The 18,620-nt window shown below is 40.3% G+C and overlaps 1 protein-coding gene across 1 annotated transcript in view; it reads right to left on the bottom strand.

Annotated features, from left to right (window-relative positions):
* The window catches only part of arhgef28a (Rho guanine nucleotide exchange factor (GEF) 28a), a 77,360-nt gene extending 60,289 nt beyond the window's left edge, over window positions 1-17,071 (bottom strand). Inside the window, 2 exon segments of the mRNA XM_027178786.2 lie at window positions 7,695-7,746; window positions 16,915-17,071. Coding sequence (XP_027034587.2) covers window positions 7,695-7,727 — 33 coding nt within the window. The 5' untranslated portion in view covers window positions 7,728-7,746; window positions 16,915-17,071.
* Window positions 17,072-18,620: the final 1,549 nt, after the last annotated feature.

The following is an 18,620-nucleotide window of genomic DNA, read 5'->3' as shown; positions in this document are numbered from 1 at the left end:
CTCATCAAACCTTAAATGAACGCATATGGAGTTTGCTAAAGTCATTGGAACTGATTGGAAGTGGGATGCATTGCCAGATGGAGATTTATAATCGAGCTAAATCACCAATAAATGTAATTATAATCATGCAGAAAAGATCCTTCAGCAGAATAACCTACTGAATGCTAGTGAATAAGCCATTTTGCTTCCAAAGGCCCTTGTTAGGATACTTGGCATGAGGAACCTTTGTCAAGTTCCAGGACACTCATGAGCAAATTCTCACTGCTTTTGCCAAGACAGTCATCCTTAGATGTTCTCACAGGACAATAATTCAAAGCATTCTTTCAGATCCACACAAATATGGCGCACAGACCATAAAACCTTTAGAAATTTAGATTGTTTCAGAAATGACTATCCCAGACTTTAGGCTAGAGCTCACTGAATCACTGAATTTTCACTAAAAATTTAATTCAAATATCTGTCAAAATATCTGCTCCCTTGCTTCAGTTTATCATAGAAATTCATTTTGAGTTGGATTCCAGGTTATTCAGTACATAATTTCTTGTTTCAGGTCATTCAGTTATTACCTTCAATTCTGTTTGTATTATAAATATTATAAATACTACCTATAGGTGAATCAAACTCTGGTGCCAATTCTGGTGCAAACTCTCACCATGCATGCCCACAATCTATGCCTTTGCTAGGAGTGGGGTTAAAAAAAAAGGCATGTCGAAATCTCCAAAAAGCTGAAAATGTAGTTTTGCTAAGATGTTAAAACAACCAGAAGGCTTTGAAAACACTGTTACGAGATTAATAGACTTTATAGTAAGTTGTCCTTCATAGACACTCAGAAAACTTGTGGCACTGAGTTCATTTCTTCACGATTGCCAACACACAGTTTTTTATAGATCCTGTTTCTAAATTAGAAGAACAATATATTTACTTTTCAAAACAGCATTGCTATAGGTCATAAAGTCAAGCACATGCCGCTTTAGGGACACGCAGGGTGCATGCAGGAGTTGCTGTTTGGGGGACGTAAGCTTTCTAATCATTAAAGTGTGGACTTCATATAAACAATCATTTGGTTGTTGCTATTTATTGAGGCTAGTTGTAGAAAAATGGGTGATATTTTATGTTTCAACTTTAAATTTATGATAAATTAACACACCAGGAGAACCACCTATGTAATGGTCTCGGAGTGTGTATCTCTATTAAAAATGAAAAGGTATATTAACAGTTTTAAGAATCACGTTCCGCAGCCTCACAAGAAAGGTCTATGACAGGGTGCTGGACAGAAGTCTCCACCCAACAGCTAAACCTATGAGTCAGGATGAATAATACTGCTTCTACTCAGACCATACAACAGCAGCCCAGTTCTTTTCTCTTGCATGGTTTTGTGGGGGTTTAGGCGAGTGCTGAGTTGTGATAAGATCAGATCCCTTGACATATGTTGTGGAAGTCTGGTAGTGGGTCACTACTTTGTGCTATTCATTCCCAGAACAGTGAGTTTTTCCCCTGTATTTAATAAAATATCATCATGAGGTCCATTTGAAAACTGTGTTTTTATTAGTTAGATGCCAAAAGTGCACTGTGGTCATGCTTCTGAATGATTTGTTGCTGATTATGAAGTGATCCAAGATGCCAACCTAAAAAAAGTGATGGAAAAACAAAAGTAACAGATGCGTCTAACTGAACACCTCTATCCTTAAAGGCAGGGTCTCCGATTTTTAAGAAATGCTTCAGAAAACTGAATCGGGCCGAATAATAAATAAAAATCAAAACAAACGTGTAGCCAATGAGGAGAAAGGGGCGGGGCTTGTCAATATGCGGCGGAGAGAGTGTTCAGTGTGCATGTGTGATATTAGCAGAAAGCGGTTTTAACATTGACATCGAGGATAAAAACAAAGAAAGAAAGCGAAAAAAGGATTACAATAGGGCAAGAAGTAGGACGTGTTAATATAGGATCAGCTTTCCAGCGCTGGGGAGAACTGAAGGAGCAGGAAGCAGGAGTGCATATTCACAGATTGGAGTTTCCCAAGTCAATAACTCCTGAGCTAAACACTGTTACTACACAAATAACACCTCTTTTCTATCGTAGTAATGTAGAGAGGCAGCTACAACTGTGTTTTGTGTAGTAACAGCGTTTAGCTCAGGAGTCATTGACTCGGGAAATTCAACTTTACTTAAGATGCCGAGGCGCTTTTTTCCTTCTCGATAGGTGAGTAACGTTGGTTTTGCTTTGTTACACAGAACTAATATATTCCTTTGTCCTTTGCATGATTATGCTTGTGTGTCATTTTTGCTTGTTTGTTTATCTGCAATCGTATTGTTTTTCCCTTCAGCTATGATAAAGACACATTTCTTTCCATTAGTTGCCTGGGTTACGTATGTATACAGTATGTGGGCGGAGCTATCAATACAGGGGTGGGACCCATTTTGGTTAGGGGCGTGTTTGTTTTGGTGATTTCAAATGTCGACATTGGCGTTCAAAAATCGGAGATCCTGCCTTTAAGCTGAAAGATAGTGGCTGTGGTAACAAATGAGGTCCCTCTACATGACACTTAGGCTTATTCTGTGATATCACGAAAAGAAAAACAAAACAGAAATCCAGTAGTGCCACAGAATATGAGTTAATGTGATACAGACAGCTCAGAAGGATGCCCCAGGTTGAAAACTGCAGGTGTAAGAGAATAAAATCTTGTCTTAGGAGTATCTGGGAATCCCCAGAATGAGTTATAACATGTGGCTGGTGTTGAGAATCCTTGCCTGAGTTATGCCAGGAGAAGTAAAAAAATATCATCAAGAAATGATTTGATAGTATTCCAAAAGCACATCAAGTTAAATGTACAGTTCAGTGTCCCTACCGTACATCTGTTCCTTTGTCTTGTATGTTGTATAATGCTAAGTTTACTTTTGGATGAAAAGTTTGACTGATTTAGACTGGGTAAAGGGATTAACAAGGGTGATAATACCCATACTATGAGTTGTGATAAGATCAGATCCCTTGACATATGTTGTGGAAGTCTGGTAGTGGGTCACTACTTTGTGCTATTCATTCCCAGAACAGTGAGTTTTTCCCCTGTATTTAATAAAATATCATCATGAGGTCCATTTGAAAACTGTGTTTTTATTAGTTAGATGCCAAAAGTGCACTGTGGTCATGCTTCTGAATGATTTGTTGCTGATTATGAAGTGATCCAAGATGCCAACCTAAAAAAAGTGATGGAAAAACAAAAGTAACAGATGCGTCTAACTGAACACCTCTATCCTTATGCCAGGAGAAGTAAAAAAATATCATCAAGAAATGATTTGATAGTATTCCAAAAGCACATCAAGTTAAATGTACAGTTCAGTGTCCCTACAGTACATCTGTTCCTTTTGTCTTGTATGTTGTATAATGCTAAGTTTACTTTTGGATGAAAAGTTTGACTGATTTAGACTGGGTAAAGGGATTAACAAGGGTGATAATACCCATACTATAATACACAGCCTTAAAGGTGCCCTGCCACATGTATTTCATTACTTTTGTGGTCTGAAGTTTACCATGGACTCTTGTGGACTTTTGTGGAAAAAATGCCTTGGTTACCTTGTTTCAAGCCATTCTAGTGTGGTATAGAAAGCCTGCAGGAAGACTCAGCTTGATTTGCGCCAGTTCTCATTAATATTCAATGAGCTATGCTGCTTGGCTCCGATTGGCTAACCGCTAGGATATGAGAGCATGACCATTCATTCACCCAGCACAATAAGTAGCCTAGGCTAGAGGAACTTTGTTTACAATCACCTGGAATTGCGGCAGAATGGCTTCTACAGGTATATTGACGTTCAGCCATCCTTGCTTTATCGGAAACTCACTGAGCTACACAAATTCTGTGGGTGCGGTCTCAAGTGGGAGAGCATGAATTGCAATGAGCTCCATCATTTCTACGTCACACTGAGCAGCTTTTCTAATTGACCTGATTTCTCCGCTTATTTCTTTTCAGTGGCTAGAACTGACAGAGGAGGTAGCAGTTAATTTTCACATTTCACATTCATACTTCACAAGTATATATATATATAAAGTCATTATAAGTCTAATACCTAAAGTGCAAGGAGAATTGAAACAGCGCCAACCTTCAAATCACAGAGTAACTCAAGTGCAGTGATTTACAGCTGGTATGATAACCATTTTACTGTCATTAAAAAGGGCCTTTTCCTAAGAGGCAAAATAATGGAAATAAAAAGCAAAGGGAAGTGAAATCGTTTATTTTTGACCTCTAAATGCAGACTACATGTGGCTCCATTTCCCTGTAGCTCAATGAAGGTTTATCACTTATGTTCAAACAAAGACATTTACACAGTGGCATTACCAGGCAACAAACTGACAAATAGATATTACAGTACTTCCTTTATCGTGTTTGCTTATGTCAAACCTTGTGCAGGTTCACATGAATAGTCCTTCTCGTTGTGGAACTGTGAACCGAGCTGGTCTTATTCTCAGCCTTTCCTTCGTTTATGTTATTCATATTGGTTCACTGTTAGTTGAGAGTGAACATACCACCAAACCAGGACAAACATATTACATATCTGAGCTATCCATCCCCCTGAAGCCCCCCTACCCCGATTTCCTGATCCTTATGTGGTCTGGACATGGTCTGGCTGTTGGTAGGAAACGTTTATATTACTCATAGAAATAATGTGGAAAGTGTGACAAAGCTAAGCAAAGTACAACACAGTGCAGCACAACATGCCAGAGAATATAACGAGAATATGGCTCATAAAGATTTCCCCTTACAAAATGTCTGGGTTCCCAGGAATTCTGTTTTGCATTTTATCTCCAACCTTCCAAATACATGGAAGAGGTGGACTGCCAAACCGAAATAGCCCTCAGATGTAAATGTGTGCACACGGTGCCCTGTGATGAACTGTTGTCCCTTCCAGGGTACATTCCTGTGATTCCATCAAACAGTTCGTAACTTCAACAAGACTTCATGTTAGAACAAGACTGAATATCCCGATGGCACATTAAGTCCATGCAGTTTACAGTTAAAGAAGGGAAATGATTTATAATCACACTCCACTGAAGGTTTCTTCTTCACATTCTCAGGGAGTTTTTTTCTTGCTTCTCATTCGGGATCCATCCATCGCAGCAAATATCCTACTGGGTCACAGAGAACCTGGAGTCTATCCCAGGACACTCTAGTCACAAGGCAGAGTACAACCTGGACAACATGCCAGTCTATCACAGGGCACAATCATACACATATTCACAGACTATGGGCAATTTAGAGACACCAATCAGCCTACAAATCATGTCTTTGGACAGGGGAAGGAAAGCAAAGAACCCAGAGGAAACCAAGCTGCTCCAGATCCACCATGACCCTGACCAGGATACAGTAGTGAATGAAACTGAATGAATACATCAATGTCCATCACTACCATGTCATACATTTCAATTAAACTACATTATCTGATGATCTTTTGTTGAGTCCAAGTAGTAACCAACCATAAAACTTAACTGGAGTTTTGACTTTTCCAGCAGGTTAGATCGTTCTTGTCATCACATATTTAGCCATATTTCTGAGATACATTCATGTGTTAGCATGTAATTCATGTAGAAATTAATAATATTTTTCCACTTTTCATGCAATGGCCCTTAAATGTCCCTATAACTGTATGAAATGATTCTTACTTACTGTACGTCAGAACGTTTTCACTGATGTTTTTAATGTGCTTTAGAAATGATTGTTACTTGACATCATAAAAACAAAGAACTCAAAAGCTCACAGGCATCAGTAAATGTTCTACACTAAAACACACAACGCACATTTTCACACACAAAAACACTTGATCTATTGAATATTCAAGGACACCTGAAAGTATTTAGCACCAATATGTTAACCATTTCTCTCTCTCTCTCTCTTTCACTCTCTCTCATACACACACACACACCCAAAGTGTGTTTTAACTCCAGTGAATCGGACCTTTTGTCTACTGAGCCATTAGTATTGAGTTGATATGACGCTGTCCAGTGTCCAGTTGCAAAAACAGATTCTCCAAATCACCTGCTTTAGAGAGACCACACCTTACACATATGCCCATTCTTTTGCACTGAGGTCACCGAGCCAGACTGAATGGTTCTCCTGGTTACACTTAAACCCTATTACAGATGAAAGGTAGGAGGGTGGAGTGAATATGAAAATTATTTCAAGCAGCCAGTGCAGCCTTCTGTTTCATTTGTGTACTGGACGCTGTTCAAAGTTTGCAACGGTATAATTGGAAACGTGTTCATTTATAAGATTGAAGCCAACAAGGTCTGACAACCGGTTATTCAAATCTGGATAAATAGAAAGCAATAAAAGTGAATAAGACGTTTTGAGACTTCTAAACGCATTGTGATGTTCACAATAGTGCTGCTTTGAAGTTCACATTGCTCATTGTGATATAATGACAATATCTACTCATTGAATCCTGTGGGGATGTAACAGAATAGGAATGCTTTATTCACAACAAATAGACAATGTGTTCTAAACTGATACCGCTAGAAGCTCTGGTTGTTTAATTCCATGCTGGATCCAATGAGCAGCAAGATAATGAAGCTTGCTGGACATAAAAAAAGAAAAAAAGTTGTTCATGTGGCAATTAGTTTGTTTTGATTTTATTAAACGGACCAATTACAAAATAACAGTAGATGTGGGATTACACCCCAACATTTTTTTTTTTAATTCTCATTTCACACTCATCTCCTGCTGAGAAGGTCATGATCCTGAGTGATGTACCTGTAGTTGAGGAACTGTCAGAGCCAGAATTCACAGAACAGACTGACATGCTGCTGGAATGTCTACCTCTGGGTTTCTTCTATCTCTTCTATACAGCAACTTCGGGTTATACAGATCCGGATATTAAAAGCACTAAACATAGAGCCAAGCTAGAGATACGGATAATGGCACTGAGCTACAGCTCAACAGAATGGACCTTTTACAGTATTCATTTTCCTGTTCTAACCGACTTTACTAATGAGACAGAGGCATTCTGAAGTGAGCTGAAAAAAAGAAAATGATGGGTTATTTACACAACCCAACCGCTGGGCTGAGCATTTAGCTTACCATAGTATTTACCATAAAATATTGCCGTGTTTTTTATTGCAGCTCGCACACACATACGGTCACACACTCGCACACGGTCGCACACTCGCACGCGGTCGCACGCTCGCACGCGGTCGCACACTCGCACGCGGTCGCACACTCGCACGCGGTCGCACACTCGCACGCGGTCGCACACTCGCACGCGGTCGCACACTCGCACGCGGTCGCACACTCGCGGGCTCACACAAACACATACTGGCTTGTACGCACACACACACTCATGCACTCACAGATACCAGCACAAATAAATGACATTTGGCAGGAAGAGTGAATGAAAGGACAGATCCCACGAGGATAAAGTGGGGAAAAAAGAATAGAATTTCACATGAACAAGGGAGTGGCAGAGCACAAAGGTAAATGAACAGTAACACCTAAGAGAAATATATTTAAAAATACATGCAAATAGTGTGTGAATGAGTGGATAGAAGCAGTGAAGCAAACGCTCTGACATCCCTAACGCTGTCTGTGTGCGCTCCTAATTTCATTTATTTACAGGTCATGTTTATCTCTACATTTTACAAAAAAAGCAAAGAAATATGAGCTGCAGACAGAAAGAAGCAAGACGCTCTGAACAGGACTGCTTCTCATACTCACATAAACAGGGATCTCATCTCTGTTCAGCTCCATTAGACCATTACACTCTAATCTGCAAAAAAACAAAGCACTTAGTTTAATACAGGCCAGAGTGGTGGAAATACACGTGTACACACATACCTGCTCAACCAGACACATCTGCAGCAAAGCAGTCCAAGTGTAACACTGCCCTAAAACATATGAGCAAATTGTGCCGACAACACAATACACCCCTTTACACACACTGGTCAGGAAAACACTGAGAGGACAAATGTCTATTCATTAAAAACAAAACATGACATTCAACTGGGGGGGAGAGAGAGAGAGAGAGAGAGAGAGAGAGAGAGAGAGAGAGAGAGAGAGAGAGAGAGAGAGAGAGAGAGAGAGAGAGAATGAGCAAGCAATAGAGAAAAAGAGAGAGGACAGAAAAGAAAGACAGACAGAACAGAGAGAAAGACAGACAGAGAGGTGAAAGGAGACTTATAGGGAAAAGGGCAAGGGGGGGAGAGAGAGAGAGATGGAGAGAGAATGAGCAAGTGAGAGAAAGAGAGAAAAAGAGTGTGTGAGTGAATGAGTAAGAGAGAAAGAGAGAGAAAGAGCAAAAAAGACACAGAACATTGAAAGAAAGAGAGGGAGCAAGAAAGAAAGAGCAAAAAAGAAAGAGACAGACAGACAAACCGAAAATACAGGCAGAGTGAGGAAAAGAGAGCAACAGAGAGAGAGAGAGAGAGAGAGAGAGAGAGAGAGAGAGAGAGAGAGAGAGAGAGAGAGAGAGAGACTGCAAATAGTACTCAGAAGAACAAAAGGACTATAGCAGGGCCCAGGACTGTAATTTGTTAGTAGGAAGATTCACAAAGCACCGCCGGCTAGTTTTCCACACAGAAGGAAACACAGTCCTTGCAAGAGCTTGAATAAAGAATCTATTAGTGTTCAGAATGCTGCAAAAAATAAGATTGCTCAGTAAATAAAAACATCTTGAATCCGGGTGAACAAATCAGTAGCCTGGGGACCCGGGACAGGGTTATTTTCTGTCCCGGGCTATTATTGGGGTTTTTGTTCTAGGCAGAAAAATAGGTTTAACAAACTGCTTCCAGAGGAGTTACGAAAATGCATTTGGTATGTAAACCTTCCATCCAGGTTAGAGAAATCAGTGCGGTGACGGCGGAGAGCTCAGCTGCACATACGAGACTCTACTCTGTGGTAGAGAATGAAGGCTTCAAAAAGGCTTCGTGTTTTAATATAACAATGTTTTAATCAACTGAAAATGGAAACCTAAGGCACAGAGAATCAGGCAATACTTCATTTAGAAAGATATCTTATCCAAACACTGCAGCATTCAGATTAAAGCTTAGGCATTTCTTTTTCTGGCCAAACAAAACATTCACTTACCTGGAGACTAGCTAATAAATGGAGTGTTTGTCCACTCAAGTGAATATAAGCCACTTTATCTGTCTCAATCCCAGATTATTCTAGAATGATTATACAATTGTTTGAATTGAATTGGTCGAACAACCTTATAATTTTTTAGAACAATCCTAGTTTATTAATTTCCCAGTAAAAATAGAAGCTCAAATAAGCAGTAAAAACTTTTTACTTGGGTTAAGGAATTTAAGACAACATTAAAGTCTAATTACATGCGGGTCCCCTAATCTGTGCCAATTAATTACAAACTTATCATAATCACGGACAAAAGTTAAAAATAAACAGGCAAATATTATGCTTTTTTATCTGTTGATGTATGATGTATGTTAAGTTGAACCTTGGGGTTTAAGTGATAAGTCATTTACGCTGTGTTGACATTAGCACAATTCATCTTGTGTACAATAACACACACAGACACAAAGTACTGATTGATTGCTTTTAAAATAAATGTAGACTTTTTACCGTTTGCTTTCAGCTTACCGTTATGCTGCTAGAACCTAGAGCTCGACACGGAAGGCATGAATCATTTGGAGAGATTACTACTAAGACATGGTCACTATACCATAGGGGGATTGCGACATTGTGTTGATAACTGTAACTCTGCACAATGTCTTCTCACACACACTCACACACACTCACACACACTCACACACACTCACACACACTGTCTCACACACAGTCTCACACACACTCACACACACACTCTCACACACACTCTCACACACTCTCACACACACACACACACACACACACACTCACACACTCTCACACTCTCACACTCTCACACTCTCACACTCTCACACTCTCACACACACACTCTCTCACACACACACACACTCACACACTCACACACTCACACACTCACACACTCACACACGCACACACACACACACACACACACACACACTCACACACTCACACACTCACACACTCACACACTCACACACTCACACACTCACTTACACACTCACACACTCACACACTCTCACACACTCTCACACACTCTCACACACTCTCACACACTCTCACACACTCTCACACACTCTCACACACTCTCACACACTCTCACACACTCTCACACACTCTCACACACTCTCACACACACACTCACACACACTCACACACACTCACACACACTCACACACACTCACACACACTCACACACACTCACACACACTCACACACACAGACACACACAGACACACACAGACACACACAGACACACACACACTCATTAATACTTAATGATGATGCAGACTGAGAAAGATATCAACACCACAGGTGGAGAAATCCAGGAAGGCCATGTAACCATACTGTCTCTTGTTCTTTGTGTGTGTGCGTGTAACACGGGGGTGGGGTGGGGTTTTTTACAGGGACAGAGAGGCAGAGAGAGATAGATGCAGTATGAGACAGAAGTACAGAAACAGGGAAATAGACAGTGAGATACAGAGTCAGGCATAAAGGGCAACAGACAGGCTGGGAGAGCGAGGGAGAGCAACAGGCAGAGCGCGAGCAAGAACGACAGACAGAGAGCATGAACAACAGACAGACAGACAGCATAAGCAACAGACAGTCAGAGAGCTCAAGTGACAGACAGGCAGACAGACAAAGAGCATGAGCAAGAGGCAGACAGAGCAAGAGCAAGAGGCAGACAGAGCAAGAGCAAGAGGCAGACAGAGCAAGAGCAAGAGGCAGACACAGCAAGAGCGACAGGCAGACACAGCAAGAGCGACAGGCAGACAGAGCACGAGCGACAGGAAGACAGAGCATGAGCGACAGGCAGACAGAGCAAGAGCGACAGGCAGACAGAGCATGAGCGACAGGCAGACAGAGCATGAGCGACAGGCAGACAGAGCATGAGCGACAGGCAGACAGAGCAAGAGCGACAGGCAGACAGAGCAAGAGCGACAGGCAGACAGAGCATGAGCAACAGGCAGACAGAGCATGACCGACAGGCAGACAGAGCATGACCGACAGGCAGACAGAGCATGAGCGACAGGCAGACAGAGCATGAGCGACAGGCAGACAGAGCATGAGCGACAGGCAGACAGAGCATGAGCGACAGGCAGACAGAGCATGAGCAACAGGCAGACAGAGCATGAGCAACAGGCAGACAGAGCATGACCGACAGGCAGACAGAGCACGAGCGACAGGCAGACAGAGCATGAGCAACAGGCAGACAGAGCATGAGCGACAGGCAGACAGAGCATGAGCAACAGGCAGACAGAGCATGAGCGACAGGCAGACAGAGCATGAGCAACAGGCAGACAGAGCATGACCGACAGGCAGACAGAGCACGAGCGACAGGCAGAAAAATATCAAAATAGCTGAAAATCAAGTATTTAGCCTTATAACTAGCAAACTGACCCAGATTTAAAGGAATAAAATGTATCCTTGACATCTGTAGCTTTGGTTTATTTAATGATGCCGTTTTACAGTTACAGCTGCACGACAATAAGAAAACGAGGAAGCTGATTTTTATTAGTTTGGCGGTCACTTTTGTGTAGCTCTACACAGGACAGCTTTTTACATAGTGTATTGTGTAGCTAGCTTAGCCATTTCAAAGAAATCATAAGTAACCGTAACTTCTCGTCCTCAAACTTCTCTGTGGCAACACTTTGAACACTCTTTCAGCCAAATCTCACTGTAGGAAATATGTGTTTATACGTAGAATTCCACTACATTTTATACGGGTGTTTGATTAAAGTACTGTGGATCATATGTGATGGAGGTTAGTAGGTGTAATGATGCTGAATATGGCTTCGCTTAACTATATAAAATGTTTTGGTATTGTGCCTGATTGACAGGTGAGTCAGAAAGAGCTGAAAGGTCTCATAGTAGGAGAGAGAGAGAGAGAGAGAGAGAGAGAGAGAGAGAGAGAGAGAGAGAGAGAGAGAGAGAGAAAGAAAGAAAGAGAGGGTTAGAACAAGGCACGCTTTAACCTCCATCCCCCCACACACACCACCACCACCTTCGTCCTCCCGACTCCCACCCATGTATATTTTACGTCTGAGGGAAACACTGCAACGATTCAGCTGAAGGTTCGAGAAAAATGAAATTGAATATTTTGCCTTTAAACTGTGGGCAATGCTGGCAATACATCTTATTTAATTTCACTCCACTCAACAGATCTGACAGAAATGGAAAACACATGTCCTGCTCTTATCCTGTGAATATTCCAAGTACTTTTCTGATGTTTGCCGTGTGAGACAGGAGTCTATCCGAAGGAATTGCTGAAGCTTTATCGGTTATTCTCAGGCTTGTTTCTTGCAGTATACAGTATATCACCTGGGGGAGGGGGGGGTGTTGTCTGTAAATGGTCGGACGGTTTATCATAGTGCAGAGCAATCTTTAATGAAAAACAAATGAACACAACTTAACCACCAGGTAACAATCAAGACAGTCAGAGTGCACAGACACAGATGCAGACACACACACAGGCAGGCAGACAGACAGGCAGGCAGGCAGACAGGCAGGCACACAGACAGACAGACAAGCAGACAGGCACACAGACAGGCAGACAGGCACACAGACAGACAGACAGACAGACAGACAGGCACACAGACAGACAGACAGACAGACACACAGACAGACAGACACACAGACAGACAGACAGGCAGACAGACAGACAGACAGACAGACAGACAGACAGGCAGACAGGCACACAGACAGACAGACAGAGAGACAGACAGAGAGACAGACAGACAGACAGACAGACAGGCAGGCAGACAGGCAGGCAGGCAGACAGACAGACAGACAGGAAGACAGGCACACAGACAGACAGACAGACAGACAGACAGACAGGCAGGCAGACAGGCAGGCAGACAGAATTGTGGGTACTGGATTTGGGTAGCAGGAGGGACACAAGAAAGAGAGAAATGAGTGATGTAAAAAAGACACACCTAGCGAGCCAGAACATAAAGTGAATCTGACCAAACTTTGCCTAGACGTTTAAATTCCACTTGTGTAAGCACAAGGACACAGACACTCTCCACATGGAGTTGGGGGGGAAACCATTTGTGAGACCACACCTTTCTCCTAGTTAACATCCAAGTCTCTTCAGTGGAAGACATGGCCTCCTGGTACAAAGCAGAAGCTGTCCAGAACTCCAGAAAAGTCCAGAAAACTAAGTTCCCCAGAGCATTTAGATGAAGACATCTGCTCTCACGTGATTATAAGAACGCAAAGAAACTGACCAGACTTTGTCAAAAGGACTCAGTATTAGTAACATTACCACAATCACAAAGTCTATTTAACATCTTCTAAGAAATAAACAAATAAACGACGTTGCAGACCGCTTCAGTGAAAGCCATTGACAGCATCACCCAATTAAAATGAATTTACCTGCACTAAGAGCGTGTAATATTTATAAAGCTCCAGCTATAAAAAAAAAATCCCTGCTTGCAAATCTCTGGTTAAGGAACTAAAATGACTGAACAATTACATTTTAATGTTTAACAATGGTGATTAATTAATGGCTATAAATAAGACATTAGTTTGCAGTGGTTTTATTGCGTTTCTCACTGGCACTTCATGTTAGCATACGACTAACACCTCAGATGAGACACCTGTTTTGAAGTGCAGCATAAACAAACAGCTTCTTATTTGCCTTGCCATCGACTTTTTTGAAAATGCTGCTTTGTCGCTAATCAGATTCGTCCAAGTTCATGACAGGATTATGTGTAGAGGTTGAGGCAAACACCTGCCAGAGCAGATTCGAGAGCAGAGCCACTGTCAAAAGATGAGCACAAGACGTCTCCTGATTATCTAAAAGAAAAAACATGGGAATCCACTTCAGTATACTTACCCATATATTCATTCACATATGTAAGTATACTGTCCTAAGTGATGAGTGGCTGCTGCGTGTGGGTAAATCAGTATTTCAAAAAGTAACTCACGTTTTCGTAAACAGATCGATCATAATTTAAGTACTGGGAAGTGTTTAAGATGTTGGACTACTCATTAGGGGGTTGTGAATTTAAATCCCAGGACCACCAAACTGCCACGGCTGGGCTCCTGAGCAGCTCAACTACTTAGCCATATAAAATAAGACAAATGTAAGTGGCTCTAGATACGGGCATCTGCGAAATGCCATAAATGTAAATGAAAGTGTGTAAGAAAGAAAATATAAAAGTCAAGACATTTTCCAGGAAAATGCCAAAAGGGTCAAACGCACACAAGTGTTACAGACATGCTGCATTTTTACTTTAAATGGTCATAGTAAAGAACACGAGAACATCTTCCTCATGTTGTCTCTGGGTCACTCAAGGAACTAGTACAGAAAACCGATGGAGTGCTGATGCATCTTGTTTTTAGGAGTTACAAACGAGGAAGCTGAACTGTAGTCTGCCTTTGCCTGCATTGACAGTAATGCAAAAGCACTTGGCAGCAGTAATACAAAGACATTTAAAGCTACAATCCTCCTAAATTAACCATATGGTACATTAAAAAATTGGATCAATCCTTCACAAATCATTTGACAATTTGCAGGGTGTAGATTGGACCTTTTATTTTATAATTTAAAGACCTCTTATACTAGATATAAATCACTGACAAATTCATGAATCTAGCAAGGATTTGTACCCTTTTCTGTGGCACTTATTTTTAAATCCTCCATACCTCTGTGAATAATAAAGTCAGAATGATTCCATTTATGATATGGTAATTACGGGTATGTTGTGTTCACATGCTTTGTTGATAGAAAGAACATGACCTGGTTCATGCATATTATTCTTCCTGTTTTAGGTTTGACATCATAACACTTACTTGCTGAAGCACATAAAGAAAAAAATAAAATAAATAAATTAAAACTAATAAATAAATAAACAAATAAATAAATAAATAAACAAACAAACAAATAAATAAATAAATAAATAAATAAATAAAGCTAAACATTTTCAGAACAATATTCTGTATAGAAACCGTCAGAACTCAGGGAACTCAGGGAACAAAAATTATCTCAGAGTTTTTACCAGTCGTAATTATGACTTTTATGTCATTCATATGCAACTTCCTAGTGGGAAACATGTAATTTATGATCATTCCAGATGTGAAGGCTGCACAATGCGCACACATGAACACAATTTTATAGACTGTTTACTGGTAATAACGACATTATTTCAAAACAGATGGTCAGTCGAACGTGAAGTCATGAATTTACCATCTTTTTAAAAAAAATATTTTCAGTAATCCATGTCATGGTATCGTGCAAGGTAGTAATAAGTTAAGACCACTAGTGCTTTTTGCTAATCTTCCAAAAGGGCTTTATCAGTTCTTCAGGAACTATATAATATATTTCAAGGACAAAAGCATTAAACAGTCATTTTAAGAAAAATAAATTTGAAGGAAAATAAATTCCCTGATTCATTTCTAGATTTGTATGGGGACATATGGAATAGGTTTCCATTCTGTTATCTCATTTAGCTGTAGAAAATTTATAGCCATCCAGTTTAATATCCTAAAAAATTCCAAAATGGTGAGAAAGAACAAAAATACCTCAACCAACAAATCAGCATCCAGAATAGAGTTTTCCACAAAAACAGATGTGTTTTGTAAATTATATTATTATTGGGAAACTGCAATGTTTGTAACTCAGGAATCAGTATTATAAACCAAAGTGAGGCACTGCACTTGTTTTAGTACAGTTAGTTAATAATCATGCTGTATATCATCTATTTTTTTATTTATATTATTATTACTAATTAATTTACACATTTGTACAGCATTAGAGAACACTTCTAAACGTCCTTCATCCTGGGACCTTTATTCAGGCCAAACTATTTGCATAAAACCCAACCTCTGCCACATGGAAGGAGGAAGTAAAATCTCTCCTAATAACCAGGACACAGTACCCAGTGTTTGCACATCTGGCACACTCCAGTCTGTCTTTAGCAGCCTACAGCAAGTGACCTTAAGTGTGTTTGCTTTCACAAAGACAGGCTACAAATTCTACAAAATACAAAACCACTTCAAATATGAACACAACTAAGAATGAGCTCTTAAAATGCACTTTTTAAGGTATAAAGTGTTGCACATTATGATTAATTCACTCCCCAAGTGTCAGTGCACCTCTGCAGCTATTAATCAGTCTACCTAAGAGATCTAACCTTAATCTTCAGATATCTGCTATATTATCATCTAATCCCTTTTCTCGCATCAAAGTAAGATTTGTTCAGAATGAATCCTCTTAAACTAATCAAAAGAATATCATCAGGTTCTGCCATAGTGGTACTGTAGGTGCACGCGCATGAACAATATCAAATGACAGGTACAGTACATCTGCGAATTTAATAAACGCTTTCTTCAAGACACGATCATATACTGTAATTTGCAACTTGAATCGCTTTCACACACACACACACACACACACACACACACACACACACACACACAATAATAATAATAATAAATAAATAATAGATATATTTTTGTTACAGAACGTAAATAGAACAGGTGGCTTGCGCACGAGACAGTTCGCATCTTCTCTAACCTGTGTCACGAGCGCTTGTTTATTTCCTTTTATTCCAGTTAAACCAGAGGACTAAATGAACACAGTAACAGCGACAAAATAAACAGCATGTTGTTACTTTATTTCGAGTGATCGCTCTAACTTTCAACAGTAAATAAATAATAATAATAAACATAAAATTAAAAAAATACAACGCAGGTCGGTTTCCATGGTTTCCGCGTGTCAATCATCAGACAGCTTTTAATGGCGTTTGTGTAGCCGAGCTCATTAGCAAGAATAATTACTTTTACACTGTTCTGTTTGAATGGCAAGTTACCATTTCAGCAGATAAGATCCACAAAACAAACTCACCTCAGAGCAGGAGACGTCCGGGAGGTTTAACAAAACGATATTGCAGTACGAAGGTCGTGACGGTTACCGGAAAGGAGCTACATTGACATTTCAATCAGACAGCTGATATTCCTGGTAGCTGCTTTGTGGCTGCTCTACTGTTTGTTACTTCTGTTTCGGCAACACCGGGAAAGAAGCCCCGCCCCCGGCGAGTCGGTATGGTTTAGCCCCGCCCCCTGTAACACCACGCGCAGTTGCCATGCCCCTTTGCAATAGCAGGCCCAGTGTCCCATACAGGGTGAGAATTAACACCTATCTGGAACTGTATGCACTACCAGTAGCAGCAGAATGCCCTTATAGACAAAACCCACCCTGTAATTAGAATCTGTAAATGATCTTTTTGTCATTGTGATCTTAGACTAAGTTCATGCTTCCTTCATTACCCTCCATGCCATTTGATTGCACTCTGGTAGAAGCCACAGAGGGAATTTGACTTTGCCTAAAAAGACTCGTGCAGCAGGGCTTTCAGCTCAGAACCAGTAAGTTGGCTGACACATCGTCAATCAATTGATGATTGATAGCCAAAAGTATAGGCATGTTATATGCTCTATTCTCTATATCTATGCATCCAGTTATTTTTTATCAAGTCAGAACAATGAACAACATTTTTTTGCAAGTTTATTACTATTTTTATTCTCAGTTTTGCTGTATATTGACATAATTGTAGATGCTGTAGGTTAGGGGATGAAAAAATGTATGAATAGATAGCTTGCTCTATAGCTTGCTCTAATGTATTTATAATTCTCTGCTTTATAAAAACACATGATTGACGTGGTTTGACTAGGTGACTAAGTCCTTATCCCTCTCTTTGTTTTATGTAGCACCATGGTCCTGGAGAAACGTTGTCTCATTTCACTGTGTACTGCAACAGCTATATATGGAAGAAATGACAATAAAAGCTTCTTGACTTGACTTGATGTGATTGTCAACATTGTAAAAGGTTACATTTCTGGGCATTGAGTTTTTGCTATGGCATTCAAGCAACGTTGGGTTTGACACTGTATAACTCCAAATAATTGGCACAATGTGGACATGCCCAAAACCACATAAACAAAAACTATTTTGTTGAACATTTGAACTGTCTTCTTTGCACGCATTGTGGGCTTTTGAATGTGAAGCAAACTCTGTATCCTAGTTAATAGTGTATAGATTCTGACAGGTTTTGGGTGGTTTTGTTTTTAACCCTTTCTTCAGCAGCTGTAGGTGACAGCACTTCCCAGTCACTGAAAACAATCTGATTCAAAAGATTGCCTACTACATTTTAAAAAGAGGCAAAGACGGGATTCAACTTCCAAGAGAGTCACTCAAAAGCAGACACAGGTTTGGGTAATCAAAAATGCATTTGGAAACTAAACAGGAAACTGGAGGGAAGCCAAGGAGAATGCCCACCCTTCCTGTTTGCTCCTCAGAGAACTGAGCCATTTCCAGGGACTTCAGATCCCAGAAATCTACTAATATCTCTACTGGTGGAAAAATGGCTGTGAATAAATATATGTTAAAAGTGCACCATCTAGAGGTGTCTTAAGGACAGACAGAATCAGAAGACCGAGTTGTACAAGAAAGTTGTATACATTTTTCTAGTATATACAGTTGTATACAGTGTAAATGTAATGGCTACTATGAATATATTTGTGATTCTACCTGCAATTTTAAACAGTACCTCTTTT

The sequence above is a fragment of the Tachysurus fulvidraco genome, chromosome 26, assembly GCF_022655615.1.
Source record: "Tachysurus fulvidraco isolate hzauxx_2018 chromosome 26, HZAU_PFXX_2.0, whole genome shotgun sequence".
Classification (NCBI taxonomy): domain Eukaryota; kingdom Metazoa; phylum Chordata; class Actinopteri; order Siluriformes; family Bagridae; genus Tachysurus; species Tachysurus fulvidraco.
This window is presented reverse-complemented; position numbering and strand designations above follow the sequence as displayed.